The sequence below is a fragment of the Macaca nemestrina genome, chromosome 7, assembly GCF_043159975.1.
Source record: "Macaca nemestrina isolate mMacNem1 chromosome 7, mMacNem.hap1, whole genome shotgun sequence".
Lineage (NCBI taxonomy): Eukaryota > Metazoa > Chordata > Mammalia > Primates > Cercopithecidae > Macaca > Macaca nemestrina.
This window is the reverse complement of record NC_092131.1, coordinates 26,753,971-26,778,798: the sequence shown is the minus strand read 5'-3', so window position 1 is coordinate 26,778,798 and position 24,828 is coordinate 26,753,971. Positions and strand designations below refer to the sequence as shown.

At 40.9% G+C, this 24,828-nt stretch overlaps 1 protein-coding gene across 1 annotated transcript in view; it reads left to right on the top strand.

Annotated features, from left to right (window-relative positions):
- LOC105467648 (thyroid stimulating hormone receptor) overlaps positions 1-24,430 on the top strand; it is a 181,973-nt gene extending 157,543 nt beyond the window's left edge. The window contains exons 10-11 of the mRNA XM_011717347.2: positions 17,177-17,365; positions 20,531-24,430. Of these exons, the coding sequence (XP_011715649.1) occupies positions 17,177-17,365; positions 20,531-21,944 (1,603 nt within the window). The 3' untranslated portion in view covers positions 21,945-24,430. The remainder of the gene's footprint in view (positions 1-17,176; positions 17,366-20,530) is intronic.
- Positions 24,431-24,828: the final 398 nt, after the last annotated feature.

Below are 24,828 nucleotides of genomic sequence, written 5' to 3'. Positions count from 1 at the left end.
CCAGGCTGGTCTCAAACTCCTGACCTCAGGCGATCCGCCTGCCTAGGCCTCCCAAAGTGCTGGGTTTACAGGCGTGAGCCACCGCCCCCAGCCTTGAGAGGTGTTTTAAAGAACACTGGAGCATGCAGAAAACTTAGCAAGAGGTTTGTTCAAACCAAGACACCCAAATAAAAAGAGAGAGACAGATGGACATCTTATGAAAAAATAAAAAATAAAAATAAAACAGTTACATGACAAAGGAAATGAAAGCACAATATGCAAAGTTGCAATAACCAAAGTACTGACTATGGGTTTAACCAACTATGTCACAAAACTATTTCAGGAGAGTAGAGGAGTGTGTCAGGAGAGGAAATGTGTGGGGGTGAGGGATGATAAAAGAAAGCCAAATCCTCATCTTCTATAGTAGAGTAAAATCTAAATCTATAGTAGATAAAATCTAAAACCAATAAATCAAGAAATAATTACACTTATGGAAGGAAATACCAGAAGTTAAAAGGGGTTACTTCTGGGACATCAGACACTAGACTGCAGGGAAGGGCTGCCTCTTGTATTATCAAGATTCCAGTATAATTTGCCTTTTAAAAATAGGTCCATGCATTATTTTAATAAAAATTCGGCCGGGCATGGTGACTCATGCCTGTAATCCCAACACTTTGGGAGGCTGAGGCAGGTGGATCACCTGTGGTCAGGAGCTCAAGACCAGCCTGGCCAACATGGTGAAACCCTGTCTCTAATGAAAAATACAAAAATTAGCTGGGAGCGGTGGCAGGCACCTGTAATCCCAGCTGCTCAGGAGACTGAGGCACAAGAATCACTTGAACCCAGGAGGGGGAGGGTGCAGTGAGCCGAGATTGCACCATTGCACTGTAGCCTGGGAGACAGAGCAAGACTCCGTCTGAGGGAGAAAAAAAAAAAAATTAACACTTAATTTAATAACAAAGCCACAAAGCATAGGAAGAGAAGACAATGGAGATGTCAGCATGTGAGAGGCCAATAGGAGAAAAGTAAGAAATGAACAAAGAAGAGTCCAGTCTCATTCCTGAACTTCCAAGCATAACTGTTGTCTGAAAATGAATTTGTTAACTAATCATGCAAGGACGTGTGACATCTCTTTAATTCTTGTCTTCATCTTTTGTCAAAATCTCCATTATTTTTTCCCACATATCTTCTTTCCATAATTAGACTTTAAGATTCTAGAGGAAATAAGCAGTGTCTTATACTTTTTATAACCTTCCTGCCTCAAAACAGAAGACAGAAAGTGGTCAATAAATATTGGATGAATTGTAGCTAAATATCAAATAGCCATGATTTCATTGTCATTTGTTGTAAAAGCCAAACTTGGAAAATCTTAAACTCCATCTAAAGAAAAGAGAATCAGATGCCATATATATTTCTGCCTCATAAAAGTTTTTATATACAAGGTTTATATAAAGGTTTTAAATACAGTCATGTCTAATGGTCAACAAAAATAAAACCAAACTTATCCACTCAATCAGCGTTTTTCAAGGTCACTTCTCAAACGATAATCTAATTTAAAACAGGTGCAATATCTAGAGTCAGAAGATCTATTATCCAATACTTGTTGTTTTTCAAAAAGACTTTTAAATTTAGTTTGGAAGTATAATGTTTTTTGATTGATTTTTAATCAAGATATGCAATCTCATTTTCCATTTTTATACTTTCCATTTTTGATTACCTTGTTTTCTTTTTATCTTATTTTGAAAGAGAATCTCTTGGTGTTTTTAATCTCAAAGAAAAGAACACACTGAAATGCAATGCCTTTCATAATAATCAGAGTTCTCTAAATTCTAAATTATGTAACCCACTTTAATACAGCATTTAGCATATTGTTGAGTAAGTACCTCCTAAGAAGAGGAAATCTCTGTAATAATATCCTTGAGTTTGCATTACAGGTATCAACATAAATAAACTTCAAAAATAAACTTTTCTTGGTTTTAGCTGATCAAATTAATTCAAGGGTCATGGCACTGTCATATTTCTTGTTTTTTTTTTTTTTCTTTCTTTTTTTTTAAACTCTTCATGATCTTCACAAGATAATACTATTAGGTGGCTGAAAATTTGTGGCAGAGTCCTTTCCTGCATGCCTGAAGAACACAGGTGAATACATGATTTTCTAGGATGATCCTGAGCAAACACGTTTTAAATACAATATGTGTTTGCATACAATAACATATACAGTTTTTTAAGTGTGCAGATTGATGCGTTTTGACAAAGCTATATTACTCTAGCCTGGTTAAGACTTGGAACATTTTCATCATCCAGAAAGTTCCCTCATGCCTCACCCTACTTCCCATAGACATGCTATGTTTCTAATATAAAAATTTAGTAGTAATTGACAGGTAATAGGATAGATGTCTATCTCTCTCTATATATATGTCTTTACGTATACTTTACAGGAAACACTGCTACGCTGCTTTCTAAAAGGGTTGTCTCATTTTCTTTTCTCACCAGCAAGGTATGAGCATTTTATACTGGCCAGTGCTTTTAATTGTCATTTTTTTTAATTCTAGCCATTCTAGTGGGTCTCTCATTGTGGTTTTAATTCATGTTTCCCTTACTATTAATGATGTTGAGCATCTTTTCAGGCACTTGTCAGCTATTTGTATATTTTCTTTCACCCAGTTTCTGTTCAAATTTTTCGCCCATTTTTATTGGATTTTTGTCTTTATATTGTTCAATTGTGTTCCAGAATAAAATTTTTGACCTAAATAAAATCGGTTTTGGTCCTGACCACCAGCTCTCTGCCAACCCTAGTAGAAATGGTCCATTTACTCACTTATTCCACAGGCATTTCACTAAGCACCTATTGAGGTCCAGTAGTTATAAGGATAAGACACAGCCTCTGCTTTGAAAAGGTTACAGTCAAATTTAGGAGAAATGTGAATAAGTAACTGTAACATAAGTTTAATGTAAAAAGAGCCATAGGAGATATTTAGAGACTGAACACGCCATTTCTAGTTAGGGTGATCAGCGAAAGCTTTATTAAAGGAGATAGTATTTGAGATGAGCTTCAGGTGAGGGGCAGAATTGCAACAGTGATACAGTTATGAGAGAAAACAAAGCCACGTCTATAGGAAAATATGGGATGTGTTCAGAGGGAAAAAAATAACATAATTCAGGCGAAAGGATAGGGTTGGAATGGTGTTTTGAAATCGTATTATGGACAACCTAATCTGCCTCAGCAGGTAAGGATGGCCCCTGTGGAAGTAGTAGTAACAGCTGCATAACAGATTAAAGTTTGTGGCCCTCAATTCACCTCAGCCCTGACTGTATTATTCCTGGATACCTCTGTCACAGCCACTGAGCTGGGACTGCTAATCTGTACTTCCTGGCAATTTGACAGGGACTGGATCTCCCTCTGATGGGAGGGAAATTGAGCTCCAAATACCTCATCAGCCTGGAGCTCCTTGACTTTCTTTCTGTGCTTACCAAGTGAAGCTCTTGGTGCAGCTCCCTTGGAGAAGGGAACCTCTTGCAGACGCAAACCCAGGGGAGGCTTGCACGCTAGGCTGCCCTGCTCACTGACTGTGAAATGAGTTGCAAACACAAGACAAACTGACATCTTGCACTGCCTAGCTTGGGCACCAAGCCAGACCCATGTCAAAGGACCTGAGTTGTTAGGGAAGCAACTGAAGTAGGTCATCCCTCCTAAGTCACACGCCCACATCCCCAGAGGCACAGCAAAGGGGCTGTGAGGAAAATCATGAAAGAATTTGAAGAGAGAGAGTAGGCAATGATCTTTCCAGAATGGTGTGCATGCTGACTTCTTGACAAGAACAGGGAATGGTCTGCTTCAGCCCTAGGAATTTTCACATTGACAACTCAGGATGCTTGGTTTCCCCAAAATCCTAATTTATTGATCGGTAGCATCTCCTACTACCATAGCCACTATTATGAGAAAAAAGAATTAATATATTAAATCACAGCAATCTATATTGGCAATGTTACTTTCATAACTATTGGAGAAATTATTTGTAGAGCTGTCCCCAACTAGTGGGCTGCCTGCTGGTGGGAGAGGGATAAAGCAGTTAGTGCAAAAATCCTCAAAATCATACAAACCTTTGTACTTCTTCAACTGACTAACAGTGCAACTACTATCATCCCCGAAAGATTTTTACTTTAAGTAAAAGTTCTCCAAAACACCGGCAGCCACTGTCTAGAGCAATGGCCTCAAATGGTCATGCATTTTATATCAGGGGATTCAGTCTGAGTAAATGTTTCCTATCTATGCCAGGCCAAAAAGTAAACTAGAGTAGCTTTTCTTCTCTAAAAATAATTCATAAATTCATAAAATATTTCTTTAGCATGGTTTTGCTAAAGTTACTTATTTAAGTAATGGCTTTTTACCTTGATAAAAACTGGTAGAGCATAAAAGAATTTTTGCTGAGAATGAATCCTAGGAAAACAACACTGCCAAAATGTTCTAAACCTTGTAAATTCTGAACCATTTTATTAACTAATTATCCCTCCTTAACCAGGAGCTCTTAACAGTAAAGAATCTGAAGTTTGTTCTTTGTTGAGCAAGTAGGACAATAATTACTTCTTCACTGTTCCTTCTTTGCAATTTTATGTATAAATAACTCTACCTGTTAGTGAGTACCTGCTAGGCTCTGTGCTATTTTTACATAAATTTGATTTCAGCCTTCCAACCCCAAAAGATTCTGACTTCTCCACACCACTCTTCTCAATTTTGGGTGATTTTGCCCATTTCAAGTCTCAATTATCTGTATAACGAAAGAAGTGAAACAAGATTGCATAGGACCAAATAGTAAAGCAAAAGCCATATGTACTATGTTCTGTAGCAGGTTTTACTTGTGATTTTACAATTAATTAGAGGATGCTGGCAACAGGCTAAATAATGAGAGGTATAAATCAACCTTGGATTAAATTTTTGAATAAATAACCTACAAACAGAAACACAAAAAGCAGTTTTTAGCATGTAGAATTAGGCACACAGTTCTTCCCAAGTAAATGTGGATGGGTAATAAATGTTTTCACTCTTCTGGGAGTTCACTCCTGGAACAGGTGGGAGGAAATAATGAAGCATTGTCATATGACACACTATCTCTGCCAGGACATGGAAATCCATCTTGTTAATTACATTCTGCCTCTGAGTCTAAAAGAAATAAACACTTAAAAAAAAGTGGACCTTTTATCTCACACAAGTAGCATTGAGCCTGACCCTTTTGCCTCTATGATGATGATCATTTTGGGTGTGGTTAGGGGTTGTGAGGTTGAGAAGGGAGGGGATTCGACATTGAGGAGGAGGCTATGCTTGTGTTTCAGCATCTGACTATTGGCTGTGTCCCCAACCAAATATCATCTTGAATGGTTGCTCCCACAATTCCCACATGTTGTGGAAGGGACCCAGTAGGAGATAATTGAATCATGGAGGCGGTTCCCCTATACTGTTCTCGTGGTAGTGAATAAGTCTCACAGAATCTGATAGTTGTATAAGGGGTTCCCCCTTTCACTTGGCTCTCATTTCCTCTCTTGCGTGCCGCCAGGTAAGACGTGCCTTGTGCCTTTTGCCTTTTGCTTTGTGCCTTCCGCCATGACTGTGAGGCAGGAGGCAATGTGGAACCGTGAGTCCATTAAACCTCTTTTTCTTTATAAATTACCCAGTCTCTGGTATGTCTTTATCAGCAGTGTGAAAATGGACTAAAAATTGCCCTGGTTTCCGTTTGTCACTGTGTGGTAGAATGCTGACTTACCAACTTACAGTATATGCCAGTTTTCCGTTGCAGAATCCATTATGTTGCAATAGTAAATGCTGAAAGAGTTCATAGATCATGGAAAGTAGAGGCTTATAAGAAATGATCATAGTAATATCTGAGTTACAAAGCAATTTTATTTGTACACATAGACTTTGAGAAATGATTCATAATTTCTGATCAATTTTCTGAATAGTCAGACAGGAATTTTCTTATTAATAATAAGTCATTTTTGAGCATTAGCATTGTGCTTGGTTCTTTACAGTCTATCATTTTGGGCCTAAGTATTCAATAGAAAGTATTCTTATTCCTATTTAACGCATAAGGAAACTGGTGCAGAGATATCAGGTAAGTCCCGCGAGGTCACCTGGCCGTAAGGGAAATACTAGGATAGATATTCAGTATTAACTAACTCTAAAACACAATCTCTTCCTGGTACCTCACGTCAACCCCTTTTATGTAAGATTATTCTTGTACCTGTTGTAATTCTGCAACTTTACTTAATCATTTTCTTAAGTTTCTGCTTAAAAGCCTCCAGTGGTGGTTTATCATCTTCATTTTTAAAGAGACGAAGTCCTCACAAACAGCCTTCAAAGACCTATGCTGTTTGTCGCGCACCCACGCCATGTAGTCTCTCATCCTACCTCCTATTTCTTTCCTCTTCCTGGTTCTACCCCAGCCACACTGAATAGGATACATGGCATGTTCCCACCTTAGGGGTTGGGCACTAGTTGTTTTGTCTGCCAGAGAACCCTCTCCCCAGATATCCATAGCTGGCTCCTTTGCCTGATACATGTCTTTGCTTAAGGGTAAGTTTCTCATTGAGGTCTTCCCTGAATGCGCTATTTAAATTCGAAAGCTGCCCACCACTCTTCATCCCACTCCCCCGTTTTATTTTTGCCCATGATGCTTATTACCATCTGACGTTCTAGACATTTGCCTACAGTGGTACCCCCTTTAACCATGGAGGATATGCTCCAAGACCCACAGGGATGACTGAAACAGAGGATAGTCCCTAACCCTATATACACCATTTTTTTCCCTCCAACACTGCTCCTGTCCTAACTTTATTTATTTCAATATCCACATGGATTATCTTTCCTATACCTTGACTTCTGAGCTCCACTCCCACAACAAGCCTGCCCTCCACTGTACTTCCAGGCTTCACTAGACCTGTCATGACCAATGACTACAGAGCCTCCATAACCTTAATCTTAAACATCCTGCTCTCTTTCTATCTCTTTCCTCAGAATACATTAATCCTTCAATTTTTTGGTTCTGCCAGGATCTACAGTCTGTTACTAACATTTCACTGTCTCTCACCTCCCTCATATCCTCACTCTTTCCTTAGGCAGCTTAAATGCCATGTTCCATCATTAAAAACACTGACTTGTATACGCAGCCAACTAACTACCTTGCCTCTCTGTCTCATCAGCCTCTTCTGGCCAAGTCCAACCCTGATTAGGTCTAACCACCCACCTGCTGCAGGCCTGGGCTTTTGCAGCTGAACATGGCAAGTGGTTTCACCTTAAATCACTCACCCAAAGCAGGCTCTACCTGCTGCACAGCGATCACATCCCACTTCCCCATTCCCTCTCCCACTCTATTGGATGACCGTGTCCTATGGCCTCCCCTCTCTTCAGTTCTCTAGTCCTCTTCCTCATTCTCATGTCCACTTGATCACCTTGATTTCCATTTCACTGAGCATAAAATCAATCCAAAGAGAACTCCTCATGTCCCACTACCACATCTACCCATCTTCCTGCATCTACACCCACATCCTTTCTCCTCTTTTCTGTATTTTAAGTCACTTTTTAAGGCTGGCCCCTTCACTGGGGCCCTAGATCCCATCCCCTCTCAAAAACTCAAGGGCATCGCTTCAGCAATCCTCTCCCTTCTTTCCTAATCATCTGTATTTCCCTCCCTACTAAATTATCTCCCATCAGTGTGTAAACATGCTGTAGTTTCTTCCATCTTAAAACAATATTTTGTGAATATGGATTCAAAGACACCTAAGAGGCATCAATTGGATACCTTTTCTATATCTATTTGGATCTGACTTAAACAAGGTAAGAACTACCTTGCCTTTCTTGGAAAACTGATTGAATATTACATGGCCTTAAAGAGTTATTGTTTTAGATTTTATTTCTTTTAAAAAGATTACTTAATTTTTAGGAAAATACTGAAATATTTATAATTTAAAAAACCCCTTCCTTTATATCTGCTTCCACCTACTGCCCTATTTATCTGTGCCTTTTTGCAGCAACTATCCCAATTTCTGTTATGCTTACTCCAATCAGGTTTTCACTTCCCACCATGCCACTAAAACTCTCTTTACAATGTCAACAGCGACTTCCACGGTTGCTAAATCAAATGGCCAATTAGTACTTATTTCAGAAGCATTTGACTCAGTTGCTGACTCCATCCTCCTTGGAATGTATTCTTCTTTTGGCTTCCAAGGCACTACTCTCTCTTGGTTTTTATCCATACCTCTGATTGTTCCTTCCTACTCTGTTTTTCTAGCTCTTCCTCTTCTTCCTGATCTCTTAAAGATGGAGTGCCCCAGGGCTCCATCTTTGATATTCTTTTTATCTATATCTTTATTCACTTCCTTGGTGATCTTATCCACTTGTATGGCTTTACCTAAAGCCTATGATACCCAAATAGAAATCTCCAGTCCAGACAATTCTCCCAAATTCTATGCTCATAAAACACCAATTGCCTGCCGTCACCATCTGGATGTCCAATAGGCATCTCAAACTTGACATGCCCAAAAGTGAACTTCTGATCATTCTCTCCAAACCTACCTCACCTGCAGCCTTCCCCATCACAGGAAATGGTAACTTCATTCTCCCAGCTGCAGACTAGAAATCTTGGAGTCATTCTCAACTCTTCTGTTTCTCACATACCCCATATCCAATCCATCAGAAAGTCCCAATGGCTCTACTTTTCAAATACCTACAAACTCCAACCATTTTCAGTGTCTCCACTGCTACCACCCTGGTCCAAAGCACCATCCTCTCTATTTTTGGTCTCCCTGTTTCTACCCCTTGCTCACTCTGGTTATTTTCAAAGCAGCAGCATGATCCTTTTTAAATAAGTCAGATTATACCATTCCTCTGCAGCCTTTTGATCTCACTTCCAGGAAAATGCAATGTTCTTTTGACAGCCTACAAGGCCACTGGCCTCCTTGCTTCCTCAAACATACCAGGTGCACTCCTCACAGTCTTTACACTGCTGGTCCCTTGGCCTGCAATGCTTTTGCCCCAGGTATCAGCTTGGCTGTCTCCCTCACCTCCTTCAGACATTTCCTCAACTATCTCCTCAATGAGGCCTTCCCTGACACTGTCCCCTCATCTCTCATTGTGACCCACTCCTGGTCTCTGCCTTTTCTCTTCCCTGTTTTCCTTTTCCCCATAGTGCTTATCATTGTCATCTAACATACTATGTATCTTCACTTTTTAAGAAAAAGTTACCTTTCTCTCCACTAGAATGTAAGCATGAGGACAGCAGGAATTTCTGCCTGTTTAGTTTACTGCTATAGCCCTAGCTTCTAGAACTATACTTGAGACCTAGACAGCAATCAATACATTCTGTACTTGCTAAATAAATGCATATTGCATTTCTAAATTATTTAAACATATTAATAGATAAGCTCACTGTCTTCAGTGTATACCTTTTAAACTTCTTTAACTTATTTTTCAATTCAGTATTCATAAATTAATTACATTGCATTTTAAACAGTAAATTAATCTTTCTGCTCTTAGATGCATTTCATCTACCAATTTACAGATGTAACTGCACATTTATAATGGAGCAGCTTCTACATATTGACCTTTGGGAAAACTTACTTTCATGACAAGCAAACAGAAAAGCCACTTGCAATTGCTGTTGGAACACTGGCAAGCCAATTAGCGCTTCTTTAATTTGCAATTGAGTTCATCATAAGTTAATCTTAAATAATAATCAATGACCAAATATCTCTCAAAAAATAAAAATAGTTCCAATGTTTGGGGATACTAGAGTACATAATTGCTTTTGAGGTGCAATTTGCTCTTCCTATGACATTAAACATAGTTAGCTCTTTTTTTTCCCTGGCATCATTAAAATCTCATGATATTCTTCTCTGTATATAACACTGCAGGACTCACTCTCTCCAAATTCAGGTCTTGTTACTTTCATTAGACACTTAACTTGAGATTATTCCCATGACCTAGGCAATTAGACTTCAAACCATCTGCCAGACTCAGCTCAGCTGCATTCTGATTTACAAGTAAATACTTGCTAGAGACAAATTCTCATGGAATTCAATGCCCATTGCTTGATGAGCTCTTTGAAGAGAGTGCCAGAGTCAACAAAACAGAGGGAAGCCCTCCAGCTTGTAGGTTTCTATCGATATGGCTACATCCATAAGTGATTTCAGACCCCTTCATCACCCATAACAACTCTTTATATTCTTCTTACTCAGAAAAAAAAAATACTACATGTTGACAGGTTTATTTTAGGAAAGAAGGTACATTATTTAAAAATCCTAGGCGGGGCACGGTGGCTCACGCCTGTAATCCCAGCACTTTGGGAGGCCGAGGCGGGCGGATCACGAGGTCAGGAGATCGAGACCATCCTGGCTAACACGGTGAAACCCCGTCTCTATTAAAAATACAAACAAATTAGCCAGGCGTGGTGGCAGGTGCCTGTAGTCCCAGCTACTCGGGAGGCTGAGGCAGGAGATAGGCATGAACCCGGGAGGGGAGCTTGCAGTGAGCCGAGATCACACCACTGCACTCCAGCCTGGGCGACAGAGCGAGACTCCATCTCAAATAAATAAATAAGTAAATAAATAAATAATAATAAAAATCCTGGATTTGAAGTAATCAAACAAAACTTTGGGTGAGTAGGAAAAAATACAGCCTCAAATAACTTAAAATGATTCCTGACTTGTTGAGTTTGAGGATCTCTTCAGACTGAGATTTATTCTCCAACAACTCCAGAATTGGGAGACTATCAAATGTGGCTCAGTACTCAACAAGTATTTGTTCCAAGCTCTTGCACAGTTCTGTGTGCTAAATACAGTGGTGATTAAAAGTTACAATGAAGCATTAAACCTAAGATTTTATTTTCTCTCCCTCCTGAGATCCCCTTAAAAAGATGAGAAAGGAATTTTTCCTATTTATACATCCACAAGAATTTTTACTATACATACATTCACAGAAGACAGGTGAGAGCCCATCCATGGCCTGAAGAGCTACAGAATTCAGAATGAAGAAAAACAGAAGAGAAGGAAGGCAAAACTCACAGTACTCAGAGGGAGCATAGTCAGAGACTGCTGTCTTGCCCTGTAAAATCTCTGGGAGGAATGGGACTTAGAGGTGATGGGTACGGCATGTGGTAAGAGTAAGACATGGGACTGAAAACAGAAGGGTTAACTGAAAGTTTATATCTGGAAACATTAATCCTCTACTCTATTTATGTAGAATTCTAACAGCTAAGTACCTCCTCAATAAGCTGAAGAAGTTGAGAAATCCTAAAACAAAAAAGACATTCACATTCTGGCACTTTAGGGTCTACCAGCATAATGGCCAGCTCCCTACACAATTACCCTAAAGCAAAGTCTGCCAACAGAAAAGCATCCTCTTAAATATGAAGTGTGCAACCAGAGATCACCAGTCAATGAATGCTCCTAACACGGAAGATCAAAACCAAGATACACAAAGCGGGGGAAATAAGCCTGGAGAAATCAAAGACACCACAGAAATGAGAAAGGACCAATAATTAAGGACCCGAGATAAATCTGAGAACACATTTCATCCCTATTACTATAATAATCATGATAATAATAATAAATATATAATAATAATAACAGCTAATATTTATTGAGAAGACACTAAGAGCTACTGTTCAACAAACTCAAGGAAACTGCAGCACTCAAAGTTTAAGTGACTAAAAGTAAGTGCAGAAGCCAGGATTTAAGTCCAGATGGTGTGAATTTAAAACCCATGATCCTAAACAAAGGGGTATGCTTCCTCAAATATGCTGTTTTTATTTTATTTAATTTTTTATTCTTTTATTTTTATTTTTAGGAGTTTCACTCTTGTTGCCCAGGCTGGAGTGCAATGGTGCGATCTCAGCTCACCGCGACCTCCACCTCCTGGGTTCAAGCGATTTTCTCCTGCCTCAGCCTCCCAAGTAGCTGGGATTACAGGCATGTGCCACCATGCCTGGCTAATTTTGAATTTTTAGTAGATACCGGGTTTCTCCATGTTGGTCAGGCTGATCTCAAACTCCCGACCTCAGGTGATCTGCCCACCTCGGCCTCCCAAAGTGCTGGGATTACAGACGTGAGCCACCACGCCCGACCAAATATGCTGTTTTTAAAAGGAACAGAACACAAGAAAGTTCTCTTAAAAATCTATTCAAGTATTTGACAAGTACATACTGAGAGTCTTCTGTTGGCTAAACACCAGTCTAGGTACCAAAAATATGGCAATAAACAGAGCAGGCAGTATTCCAGCTCTCATGAAGCTAAAATTAAAAATTTAATAGAAGAGATGGAAGATGCACTCAAGGAATTTTACCAGGCAATATAATAAAAGTAATAGGAGAAAATTCCAACAAAAGATGGAGATATGTCTGAGGGACCAGGAGGTGACTTTTCCTCTTATTAAGAATTCCAGAGACAAAACAGATAAAATGAGAATAAGTTATCCCAGAAACAATACAAGAAAATTTCCCAGAGGTGAAGAACAAAGGTCTTCAGATTGAAGGGGCCTCTCTTCCCCCAGTGCCCATTATAATAAATGGAAAAAGATTCCTATCAAGGTACACTTTCATGAAATGTCACATCAGGGATAAAGAGAAGGTCTGAGAAGCTTCCAGAAGTAATAACAAGTCAAAAGACTCAGAAAATATCTCCCTCACACGGCCTAAGAAATTACTTGAAAACGTGCTCTAGAAGAGAAAATCAAGAAAAAAGATGACACAAGATTCAGAAAGAGACTCCCATTGGGGAGGGGGGGAAATAGTCTCCTAGGAAACTTGAACTTCAATCTGTAGATATTATAGGAGGCATGGATTTCAAGCTGGAAAGCAATATGATAAGATCTGTGTTTTAGAAAGGACATTCTTTCCTAAGTCTTTCCTAATGTCCTTTAGAAAAAACATTCTTTCCTGAGTTCCTAAGATCGGAATAGTGGAAGATTTCTGAGACCAGTCACGAAGTTTTGGCAAAACTCAGGTGAAATATAGTTCAGACCTAAACTAAGGTGGTAGCAATGAAACTGTAGATGTGCAAACAGCTGGGCTGACATCTGATCATGGGGTGGGGGAGTTCCAGCACAATTTCATGTTGTTGTAAATATTCACAGCATGAATGTAAGGCAAGGGCAAGAGAGACTCCACAAGGACATAGAAGCTTTAAGCCCTGGAAAATGATAGATGGAAGACAAGAAATAAAGAAATTCCAGTAGGCTTCGAGGCAAGAATCATTATATTTGAGATATTTTGGGTGGACAGGCAGTGCTAGATCCATAGGAAAGTATAGAGGATCTCCTACCTTTCTGTCTGATAGCAACCAGACTGTCTGATTAAAACTGCAGATCACTGCAAGGGTGGTTAAATCAAAAAAGAAAAAAGGCGGTGGTTCCCCCGGCTTGACCCTGTAAATGCAGAGATAGTGTGGGTGGAGTGCACAGGAGCACTTAAGGTGCAGCATGCCTAATGGATACTTAGAACTATGACAAGGATTAAGATGTCTTCAAGTATAATAGATTCTAATTTTGCCTGTAAGTGGCCTTAGAACTCTGAGATGAGGTTACAGAGGTAGTCCAGTGCTAGATCTGCAAGAGCTTAAAGGGCGTGGCAGGAAGCACGGATGTTATTCATGGTATATTGAGAAGTCACTGTAGGCCTTTAGGCAGGAAAGTGACATTACTCACTTCATATGTTATGATTACTCTGGCTACTATGTGAGGAATGGATTGAAAAAGAATAAAACTGGACAGGAAAGATATTGCAGTAAGACATAATGTTAGCTTGGACTAGAAAGCTTACACTGGAGATGCAAATACATGGATTTGAGATTCCTTTGGAGTGTTCAGAATCATAGGTGTTTTGCAAGATTAAAGGTGGATGGGACAATGGTCTTGAGGAAATCCAACATGTAGTGATTCCAAGGTTACTAATTTGAGCAGTCAAGTGGATGAGAGTGTCAATTACCATGTTGGGGGGAAATAGAGGAGGAGCAGGTTGATCTGAGGGCAAGGGATGAAAAGTTAAGTTTTGAAAGGACCTATTAAGTTGGAGATGCCTGTGAGGCACCCAGGTGGAGATATCAAATAAGCAATTGGATCTACAAGTTGAGGTCTGGACTGGAGCTGTATTTGCCAACTTCATTGCTTTTGGCTTGAGCTCAGATAAACTTCAAATTGGGACAAGGCGGAAATTAACAATTACTGAGGACCTACCATATGCCAAGCACCCACTGTGTGATAAATGTTTTTGTCATAAGTTTATCCACATTTCCCCACACGTACTTTCTCCTTGCCTGACCAAGCACCCTCCTAGTTCAGCCCGAGTGGGACCTAACTTAGAGGCCACCTGGGATACATCATTACACATACTCAGACAAACTTTGGAATCAAATCTTCCCTCCCATTTTCCTACTGAGTCCATGGAGAGTTACTGCACCTGGATCTGTGTTCAAAGACTCCAAAGACCTGAAAGTGAAGTCTAGTTCCTGGGACACTGAAGCTGAGTTCTCTAGACCCAAATGATAGTTATGACGCCACCCTTGGTTCACTGTATCTCTTTGGACACAAAGAGATATTTCTTTGTCTGAATTTTAGTATCTGCCTGCTTCATAAAAATGCTTTGAGAATTGAAACCAGCTTCTGAATCACCTGGAGAGCATCTTAAGTAATGCAGATTCCCAGGCTCCACAAACAGAGATAATAATTCATCTGGTCTGGGACATGTCTCAATCTGTATTACAAATGATTCTGATGCTGGTCCAGAGTGATCCCTGGACTAGAAATGCTGATTTGCAGAGTGATAAACTGCCAGTTTTTCCCCAAATTATCTGCCTCAATGCTGTCTCCATCACTTAGATCATTAGGGCAGTTTTACAAGAAGGCACCGAATTCTTTGACACTCTTCCCATTAAGAGGTGGACTGTATGTCCTCTGCCCTTGAATTTGATAGTTCTCTTAGAATCTGGCTGATGTAATGTGGGAAGGTCAAGCCACCTGGAGTAGCCACAGCAACAGTCTCAGCTGATCTCAGTCTTTGAGTCACCTCAGCCCTGGCACCAGACATGCCAGTGAAAGAAATTGCGGATAATCCCAACCCAGGCATTGAGTCATCCCAGACTCCAGATCTTCCCAGCTGACGCCCCAGACATCACAGAACAGGGACAACCTATCCCCACCATTCCCTGTTCAAATTCATGATCCATAAAACTTATGCTCATAATAAAAATATTGTTGATTTATGCCGCTTAGTTTTGGGGTGTTTTGTCATGCAGTAACTGAAATAATTACTAACATGTTTTCTCAAGAAATAATGTGTTAAAATGCAAGCACATTACTTGGATCAACTCTTTCAGATGAACACACACAATCAGTGTATCTAGCAGACAACAAAGCAAGGAAATGAGCCACGAGATGCTCTGACATGAAAGCATCACTGGGAAGAGCAACCTAAGATGCTTCCAGAAAGCTGGAATTGAAAGATGGCCACACCTTGAAGACAGCATGGCTAAAAGAGAAAGACATGCCTCAAAAAGGACAGATGAGGCAGGAGAGCAAACCCAGCTTCATTTGCTTCACAACTGTGCTTAACTCTGGCTCAAAAGTCCCTCCACTCTCTCACTAACTGCAAAGGTGTTTATTTATGCCAGTTTATAAATGTCTAATGTTAAAAATCACCTGGGGATAATACAGAAACAAGCGCCAAGGGTATTTTTTGTTATTGTTGTTTTTGAGACAGAGTCTCACTTTGTCACCCAGGCTGGAGTACAATGGCGTGGTCTCAGCTCACTGCAACTTCCGCCTTCCGGGTTGAAGCGATTCTCCTGCCTAAGCTTCCTGAGTAGCTGGGACTACAGGCACAAGCCACCATACCTGGCTAACTTTTGTATTTTTAGTAGAGATGGGGTTTCACTATGTTGGCCATGCTAGTCTCGAACTCCTGACCTCGTGATTCACCTGCCTTGGCCTCCTAAAGTGCTGGGATTACAGGCGTGAGCTACCGCGCCCGGCCGCGCCAAGGGTAATTCTTACCACCAGTCAAATTTGGGAAATGCTAGATTATATATACTTTTTAATTAAATACAAAACAAAATAGCAACCGCACCAACACTTTCCTCACAAGAGTGACAGCCCTGTGATGAGAATGGGGTTAATACATGAGCTTCATGTTCTGAAGGCCTTGAACCTTGAGAATGTAAATCCCAGCTAAGTCCAATGACAGTGATGTGGGGGAAGAAATTGAAAATAATGGAATTCACTCACTAATCGGATACTATTAATTATATTAAATATTTTAAATGGAATTATCTTCTATGAGGAATATTTTAATTGACAAAATATAAAATAGGAGGGATATTAGGTTAAATATTCACGGATTTATTCAAGCTATTAATGGTGCCAATAAAAATGATGGAGCAAGACATGGAACCTGGACTCTTTGGGATTCAGAAAAGAGCAGAGAATGGCACACTAATGCCATGAATTCATTCTACTTTAGTAACTAACACTGATGTCTACACTGTTCCCAGCCTGACCGCCACCCCCTACCCCATTGTTCTCGGAACTGATTTGAATCTGATTTCACATTGTTAATATCAACATTTGAGTTTTCTTTCCAAGAATTGATTTATAGTCTTCTAAAGACACTGGAGGGGTGGGGGCAGGGGAATTGTTTTCAGTCATGAATTCCCAGTGTAACTGGTTATGACTCCGAGGTCTGCATCATTATCAGATTTTCATGGTACTGATGTTGATTCATATCAGTGATCAGTTTATCAGTCCCCAAACTCTAGTCCCCACAGCGGCTGATAGCAAGGTAGGCCCCTTTGTCTTTGTTCTACTTTATTTCTCTCGCCTCTTGAGACCCTTTCACAATCACATGGTGGCATGTTGCAGAGTAAAATTGACATCTCTCTCTGATTCCAAGGGTTTGTGTGTATTGTGATGGATAGAATAAAATGACCGTAGAAATAGCATTTGTACTGATGGATACTGGAATTCCAAGGAGTTCCTGTAACACAGACTTAGGAGCCTAATATCCATCCCTCCTTAGACCAGGAGCTCAGCTTCTGTACTCAGTATAAGAAAGGAGCATGTCATCTCCCCATTTACCTCAGGCCTGTTTGACTTCCTGGCCAAGGCTGAGAAGGCCCTGGCTGCTCACTACCTCTCTGCATTTTTCTGTTCTCTACCTCCCAGGGACGTGTCTCATACCAGTGTTACTGCCCTTCCATCCAAAGGCCTGGAGCACCTGAAGGAACTGATAGCAAGAAACACCTGGACTCTTAAGAAACTTCCACTTTCCTTGAGTTTCCTTCACCTCACACGGGCTGACCTTTCTTACCCAAGCCACTGCTGTGCTTTTAAGAATCAGAAGAAAATCAGAGGGTAAGTGGCAGGGACCCGGCATAAGTGACAAAAGACCTTGGTGGAAGTGGAATTCATTTCTTGGTTTTGGGGAAGACGCTTCCTGGTTTGAAAACCAGGTGGAGATGATATTGGAAGCATCCACATAAAACAGGAGATCCATGGGACACAGGGACCCTGAGGACCAAAAGTGGGTACAGCTGAGAAATAAGGCAAATGTTGCTGGATAGCTATAGAGCAGAAGAGGTGACGGATAGCACAGGAGAGAGAAACACAACCAGATCTCACAGAATCTTGTAGAGGTTATGCAGACATGATTTCCGGTTTCCAGGTACAATTCATAATTAGATACTGCAATACATATTAGACCCCAGACACCGCAACCATGAGAACAGACTTATAAATAACACAAACAGTTGGGTTACCTGATCGGTTTGGGCCTCGCAAATGTCATAGCTCACTGGTTACACGCCTGCAGGCTTTGGAGTCAGCTGGGTTTATACCGCAGCTCTTCCATTTTCCAAGTTGTGTTATCCCAGCCTCGTTACTTAACCACTCTGAATCTTTGGGAATGGAGATCGTAATGCTATCATTCATAGGAGTTTTGAGAAGATTAAATGGGAAACTGAATGGAAAACACTGGAATGGAATGGCCGGGAATATTATAAGATCTTCATTAATATTAACTATGATATATAGTATGTGCACATCAGGCTGCTTATGAGCCTGTGAAGGAGGGATGGCCTTTATTTTCTCTGCAGGCTTTCTCTGATTCTTTTACTTTTTCACTTTTACTCTGCATTATTTCCCCTGTTGTGTCTTCTACGATCTGTCCTCCTAATCCACCTTGATTATCTCTATTCAGTCCTCCTCAGCTTCTATGTATTTACTGATTGACTTACTACACACATAATTGCAGTCAGGAAAATATCAGATCAGGTGTGAGGGCAGAAGCTAAAACAGCCATACAAAGAAGGCCAATCTGGCAGCCGGGCACAATGTCTCACGCCTGAAATCCCAGCACTTTGGGAGGCTGAAGCGGCCAGATCACCTGAAGTCAGGAGTTCAAGACCAGCCTGGACAACATGGTGAAACCCCTGTGTCTACTAAAAATACAAAAAACAAAATTAGCCGGATGTGGTGGCAGGTGCCTGTAATCCCAGTTACTGGGGAGGCTAAGGCAGAAGAATCGCTTGAATCCAGTAGGTGGAGGTTGCAGTGAGCCGAGATCATGCCAGTACACTCCAGCCTGGGCGACAAAGCAAGATTCCGAGACTCCATCTCACACACACACACACACACACACACACACACACACACACACGCACACACACACACAAAGAAGGCCAACATGGGCATCATAACTGCAAAAAGCCAGGAGTGGGGTAGAGGATGGTGATAGTGTGATAGTGGACTCTACACTGATGCCATGCGACACTGAGAAGGACTGGACAGGGCTGGGTGGGAGGCTTAAGTGGACCTCAGGGACAGGGTCTAGCTTTCTCCTTAGCCTCCAAACAGTTGAGAAGATCAAGTCCGTTGGACATTTTAACCAGAACCCAAGAGATCAATCAAAATCTGCTCAACAGCTGAGGCAAGTTAAAGAATCCCTTTTGCTGTAAGTCTGGTGAGCAAGGAAAAAACTAAATCTTATTTCCACAAGCATGCCTGTATGGTAGTGTCCATTCGTTCATTTGTTAAACACATATTTACTGAGCACCTTCTATGTGCCTGGCTGTTGTGAATAGAACAGACAAGAATTCCCTCTCATATTTTACTTACTGTCTAGTGGAGGAAGTCAGAAAATAAGCAGGCTGGCCAGGGGCAGTGGCTCACTTCTGTATTCCCAGTACTTTGGGAGGCTGAGGTGGGTGGATCACTTGAGGTCAGGAGTTCCAGCTCAGCCTGGCCAACATGGTGAAACCCTGTATCTACTAAAAATACATAAATGTTTTATTTTTAAAATATTCAGTTTGAAACTAAATAATGATGAGTAGAGGGAGCCATGTGTTTTTCAGGCAATGGGAACATAGGATTTTGGAGCTTTGAATAGGAATAATAATAATAATAATAACAATAACCACCATATGGCACTTACAAAGCTATAGGTGCTATTGTAAGAGCCTTAAAAAGATAAATTCATTGAATCCTTTAATAACCCTATATGAAATAGTCACTCCCATTGTCCCATGTTACAAATGAGTTAACCAAACTTCATGGGCCTACCCAAGCTAGTCAATAATAAAGCCAGGTTCCCACCACGGCGACTGGCTTCAGCATCCACATCTTTTTTTTTTTCTTTAGACAGAGTCTTGCTTGCCCTGTTGCTACTCAGGCTGGAATGCAGTGGTGCAATCTTGACTCACTGCAACCTTCACCTCCCAGGTTTAAGCGATTCTCCTGCCTCAGCCTCCCAAGTAGCTGGGATTACAGGCATGTGCCACCACGCCCAGCTAATTTTTGTATTTTCAGTAGAGACAGGGTTTCACCATGTTGGCCAGGCTGGTTTCGAGTCCCTGACCTCAAGTGATCCGCCTGCCTCAGCCTCCCAAAGTGCTGGGATTGAGTCACCGTGCCTGGCTAAGTACAGGCGTGAGCCAGCACACCTGGCCACTTTGTTGGGTTTTTTTGTTTGTTTTTGTTTTTTAATCACTGTTCTTGAAGTGGTTGCAGAAGATAAATAAGACCAATGCCACTGGATCACAGTAGGGGAGGGGAGGTCATAGAAATGATGTCACAGAAACAGGCCTGCCCAGATCCTGTAGAACCTTACAGAATTATGTACATCATAGTAAGTAGTTTGCATATTTTTGTAAATGTGGGAACCATTCATGGGTTTTAAGCAAGCACTCTTTTTTTTTTTTTTTTTTTTTTTGAGACAGGGTCTCACTCTGTCACCCAGGCTAGAGTATAGTGGCCTGATCTCGCCTCACTGCAGCTTTGACCTCCCCAGGCTCCAGTGATTTTCCCACCACAGCCTCCCAAGTAGCTGGGACCACAGGCGTATACCACCGTGCCCGGCTAATGTTTGCATTTTTTATGGAGATGGGGTTTCGCCATGTTGCCCAGGCTGGTCTCAAACTCCTAGGCTCAAGCAATCCTCCTGCCTTGGCCTCCCAAAGTGCTGGGATTACAGTCATGAGCCACCGCGCCCAGCCTAGCACTGACTTTTTTGTTGCCTTGCAGAATCCTTGAGTCCTTGATGTGTAATGAGAGCAGTATGCAGAGCTTGCGCCAGAGAAAATCTGTGAATGCCTTGAATAGCCCCCTCCACCAGGAATATGAAGAGAATCTGGATGACAGCATTGTTGGGTACAAGGAAAAGTCCAAGTTCCAGGATGCTCATAACAATGCTCATTATTACGTCTTCTTTGAAGAACAAGAGGATGAGATCATTGGTTTTGGCCAGGAGCTCAAAAACCCCCAGGAAGAGACTCTACAAGCTTTTGACAGCCATTATGACTACACCGTGTGTGGGGACAATGAAGACATGGTGTGTACCCCCAAGTCCGATGAGTTCAACCCGTGTGAAGACATAATGGGCTACAAGTTCCTGAGAATTGTGGTGTGGTTCGTTAGTCTGCTGGCTCTCCTGGGCAACGTCTTTGTCCTGCTTATTCTTCTCACCAGCCACTACAAACTGAACGTCCCCCGCTTTCTCATGTGCAACCTGGCCTTTGCAGATTTCTGCATGGGGATGTACCTGCTCCTCATTGCCTCTGTAGACCTCTACACTCACTCTGAGTACTACAACCATGCCATCGACTGGCAGACAGGCCCTGGGTGCAACACGGCTGGTTTCTTCACTGTCTTTGCAAGCGAGTTGTCGGTGTATACACTGACGGTCATCACCCTGGAGCGCTGGTATGCCATCACCTTCGCCATGCGCCTGGACCGGAAGATCCGCCTCAGGCACGCATGTGCCATCATGGTTGGGGGCTGGGTTTGCTGCTTCCTTCTCGCCCTGCTCCCTTTGGTGGGAATAAGTAGCTATGCCAAAGTCAGCATCTGCCTGCCCATGGACACCGAGACCCCTCTTGCTCTGGCATATATTGTTTTTGTTCTGACACTCAACATAGTTGCCTTTGTCATCGTCTGCTGCTGTTATGTGAAGATCTACATCACAGTCCGGAATCCGCAGTACAACCCAGGGGACAAAGATACCAAAATCGCCAAGAGGATGGCTGTGTTGATCTTCACCGACTTCATGTGCATGGCCCCAATCTCGTTCTATGCTCTGTCAGCAATTCTGAACAAGCCTCTCATCACTGTTAGCAATTCCAAAATCTTGCTGGTCCTCTTCTATCCACTTAACTCCTGTGCCAATCCATTCCTCTATGCTATTTTCACCAAGGCCTTCCAGAGGGATGTGTTCATCCTACTCAGCAAGTTTGGCATCTGTAAACGCCAGGCTCAGGCATACCGGGGGCAGAGGGTTCCTCCAAAGAACAGCACTGATATTCAGGTTGAAAAGGTTACCCACAACATGAGGAAGAATCTCCACAACATGCAAGATGTCTATGAACTACTTGAAAACTCCCATCTAACCCCAAAGAAGCAGGGCCAAATCTCAGAAGAGTATATGCAAACGGTTTTGTAAGTTAACACTACGCTACTCACAATGGTAGGGGAGCTTACACAATAACAGTTTCTTGAATATGGATTCCAATCTCATGACACCCCCAACACATAGCTGCCCTCACTCTTGTGCAGGCGATGTTTCAATATTTCATGGGGCAAGAGTTTATCTCTGGAGAGTGATTAGTATTAACCTAATCATTGCCTCCAAGAAGGAAGTTAGGCTACCAGCATATTTGAATCCCAGGTGAAATCAAAATAATCCATACTATCTAGAAGACTTTACTGATACCAAGTCCAGTGATGACATCGTGTAGGATGTTCAGTAAATATTAACTGAGCCATGTCAATATAGAGCTTCTCAGTTTCGTATAGCGTTTCATACTAAAGATTCAGCAGATGGAAAATGCTATTAATTTGGTTGGTGACCACAAGATAAAATCAGTCCCACGTTGGCTCAGTTCAACTAGATGTTCCCTGATACAAAGAGAACTTGATTACCTTAAAACTGAAAAGCCAAACACAGCTAGCTGTCATACAAGAAACAGCTATTATGAGACATGAAGGAGGGAAAGAATTTGCTTTAAGTTTTGTTTTGCTTTGTTTTGTTTTTTTAACTCAACCTATTAATCATCTCTTGACAAGAATCCACCTGATGTGAGCAAGCTATGATGTGTTGCCTGGAAAAACTGGCAAGATTTCAGCTTATGTGGCCTAGCAAACTAAGAATTGCTCTTCTTGGCCAGCCTCACAGCATAAAAGATGTGAACCCTAGAAAGTCTTTCTAAGTGGCAATAAGTGGGAATTATGGGCAGAGCACACTCAATCCCCTGTTGATTAATAAAACAGGCTGGACACTAACTATGGGACTTTGGGCAAATCACTGGACCTCAGAAATCTGTAGAAATGAAGGAGTCCAATAGTCTCTTCCAATTTTAAAACTCTAGTACAACCCTTTCCCTCAAAAACGTATTTCTAAGATAAAGAGAAAGAACAGCACTAAGTAAGTAGAATCTGTTTTTCCTATTTTGTAGGGCTGCTGTCTCCTAGTCCTTGAAGCCTTGACATATGACCCAGGAAATTTTTCCTTTGTTTCACTTTTGATTACGATGTCTGAACCAAAAATTCAATTGAGTAACCATATTCGCCTGGATCTGAATCATTCATTTAATTACTAGATCTATCCAGCTATAATTATCAGGCCAAAAACAGATTCGTGTTTATATAGAAGAATAAACTATGGTTGCAAATTTTGGTTATTTAGAGTTGCCACTTCACCATGAAGAGTCACTTCAAAACACTTCGCTTGTCTTTAGGGATGGGTTTTGCCATTTCCAGCCCACAGTATGATACTAAAGCTGTCAAGAGAGGTTTCTTCTTTTCTGAAACTGCCAGCTCTTTCCAGCCCTATTTATCACTGGACATAAAACCTCTTTTCCCCAGTAATTCTTCTTTACTTAAAATAGTCAGGATCTTTATCTACAGATGTACTCTCCAGGTTACCTGTGATGATAGCCCTCTAACGTCCTGTTAGAAAAGTCTCCAAGCAGAGATGGCATTACTTCTGAATGCTCATAAACCACACCATGAAATAAAAGCTCTTTGTTGTTTTCAGATTGTGGAGTGAGGTTAATGGGGCCCCACAGATGGTCCCTGCTGGACTCACCTGGAATCTCTCCACAGCCATACCCATTCATCACTATCATTGAGACTTGCACATCTTAATAAAACTATTATAAACATCTAAAATCATGACTTACCTAGAAGTTCACTTGTAACTAATGAAATTAAACAAATGTGTTGCCTTTTGTCATATGTTTCTCTCCTGTGACATTTCAAAATATCACATCTTGATAGATAGTGTGTTTCATCTTGAACAGCTGAACTAATGCTTTGGAAACAGAGTCCCAGAAAAGTGACTTCAACAGAATTGTTACTAAAATTTGCACTCACAACATGAAATAAATTTTCTTCCTATGGAACAATGGTGCCAAGTCCTAGAGTGTTGTTCTTTTTTTGTTAACCTGTGAGTTTCTTTGGGGGTTACTATTGTATGTGTTAAAACTGAAGACAAGGAAAATAATTGGCACATTTGCTAATGAATCCATATTAATAAATAAAGTGTTGACAGCCAATTAATAACTTAAGTATAACATTCTGTCTTGATCATAAGTGGTTTTTATGTGAAAAACTTACTCCTGGTGAATTGAATTATGATTAATTGACAGGGATCACTAAGAGAAAAAACAATAAAACCAAATATATCAAGTAAATGATTGGTATTGACACTAGCAATTTAAATAGTGTGCTAATGAAGACAATAAACCTCTAAGTCCTGTTCAGAGTTCATGTTATCTAGCACCTTTCAATTATCTGAAGATAAACCCAAATCATTGAGGATAAATGGCCACAGACTAGTCACAGTGGAGGTCACACAATTCATTCTCTAAAGCTCATGCATGTTTCTCAAGAGAGTGTCTCTTAAAACACCCCCAAAATTTATTGACTCCTGCTTTAAAGATAATCTACTGCATCAAAGAAGCAGCCAGTGAGGAGAGGGTATTACAAGGCAGCACCATGAGAGTGGCAATAAAGAAAAAGGGCAAAAAGAAGAAAACTGTAACCACAATACTTTTTTAAAAAACAATAAAAGTTTGAGAACAGATGCTCTTACTTTGGGAGAAAACTGTTTCATAACATAATTGAGTGATTCTCATTCATTCCGAGTACCTAAGGGGCGCCATAGAAACTTGTTGGCATCAATGCATTCTGTTTTAAAAGCTATAAAAGTTCCAGTTCCTAGTGGTAGACTGACTTTCTTTCAAATCCCACTGACATGACAGGGAAGAAATTTAAAATGAGACCAAGCCAAAACTGCATGGTGAACGTGAGAAATAGAACCACCA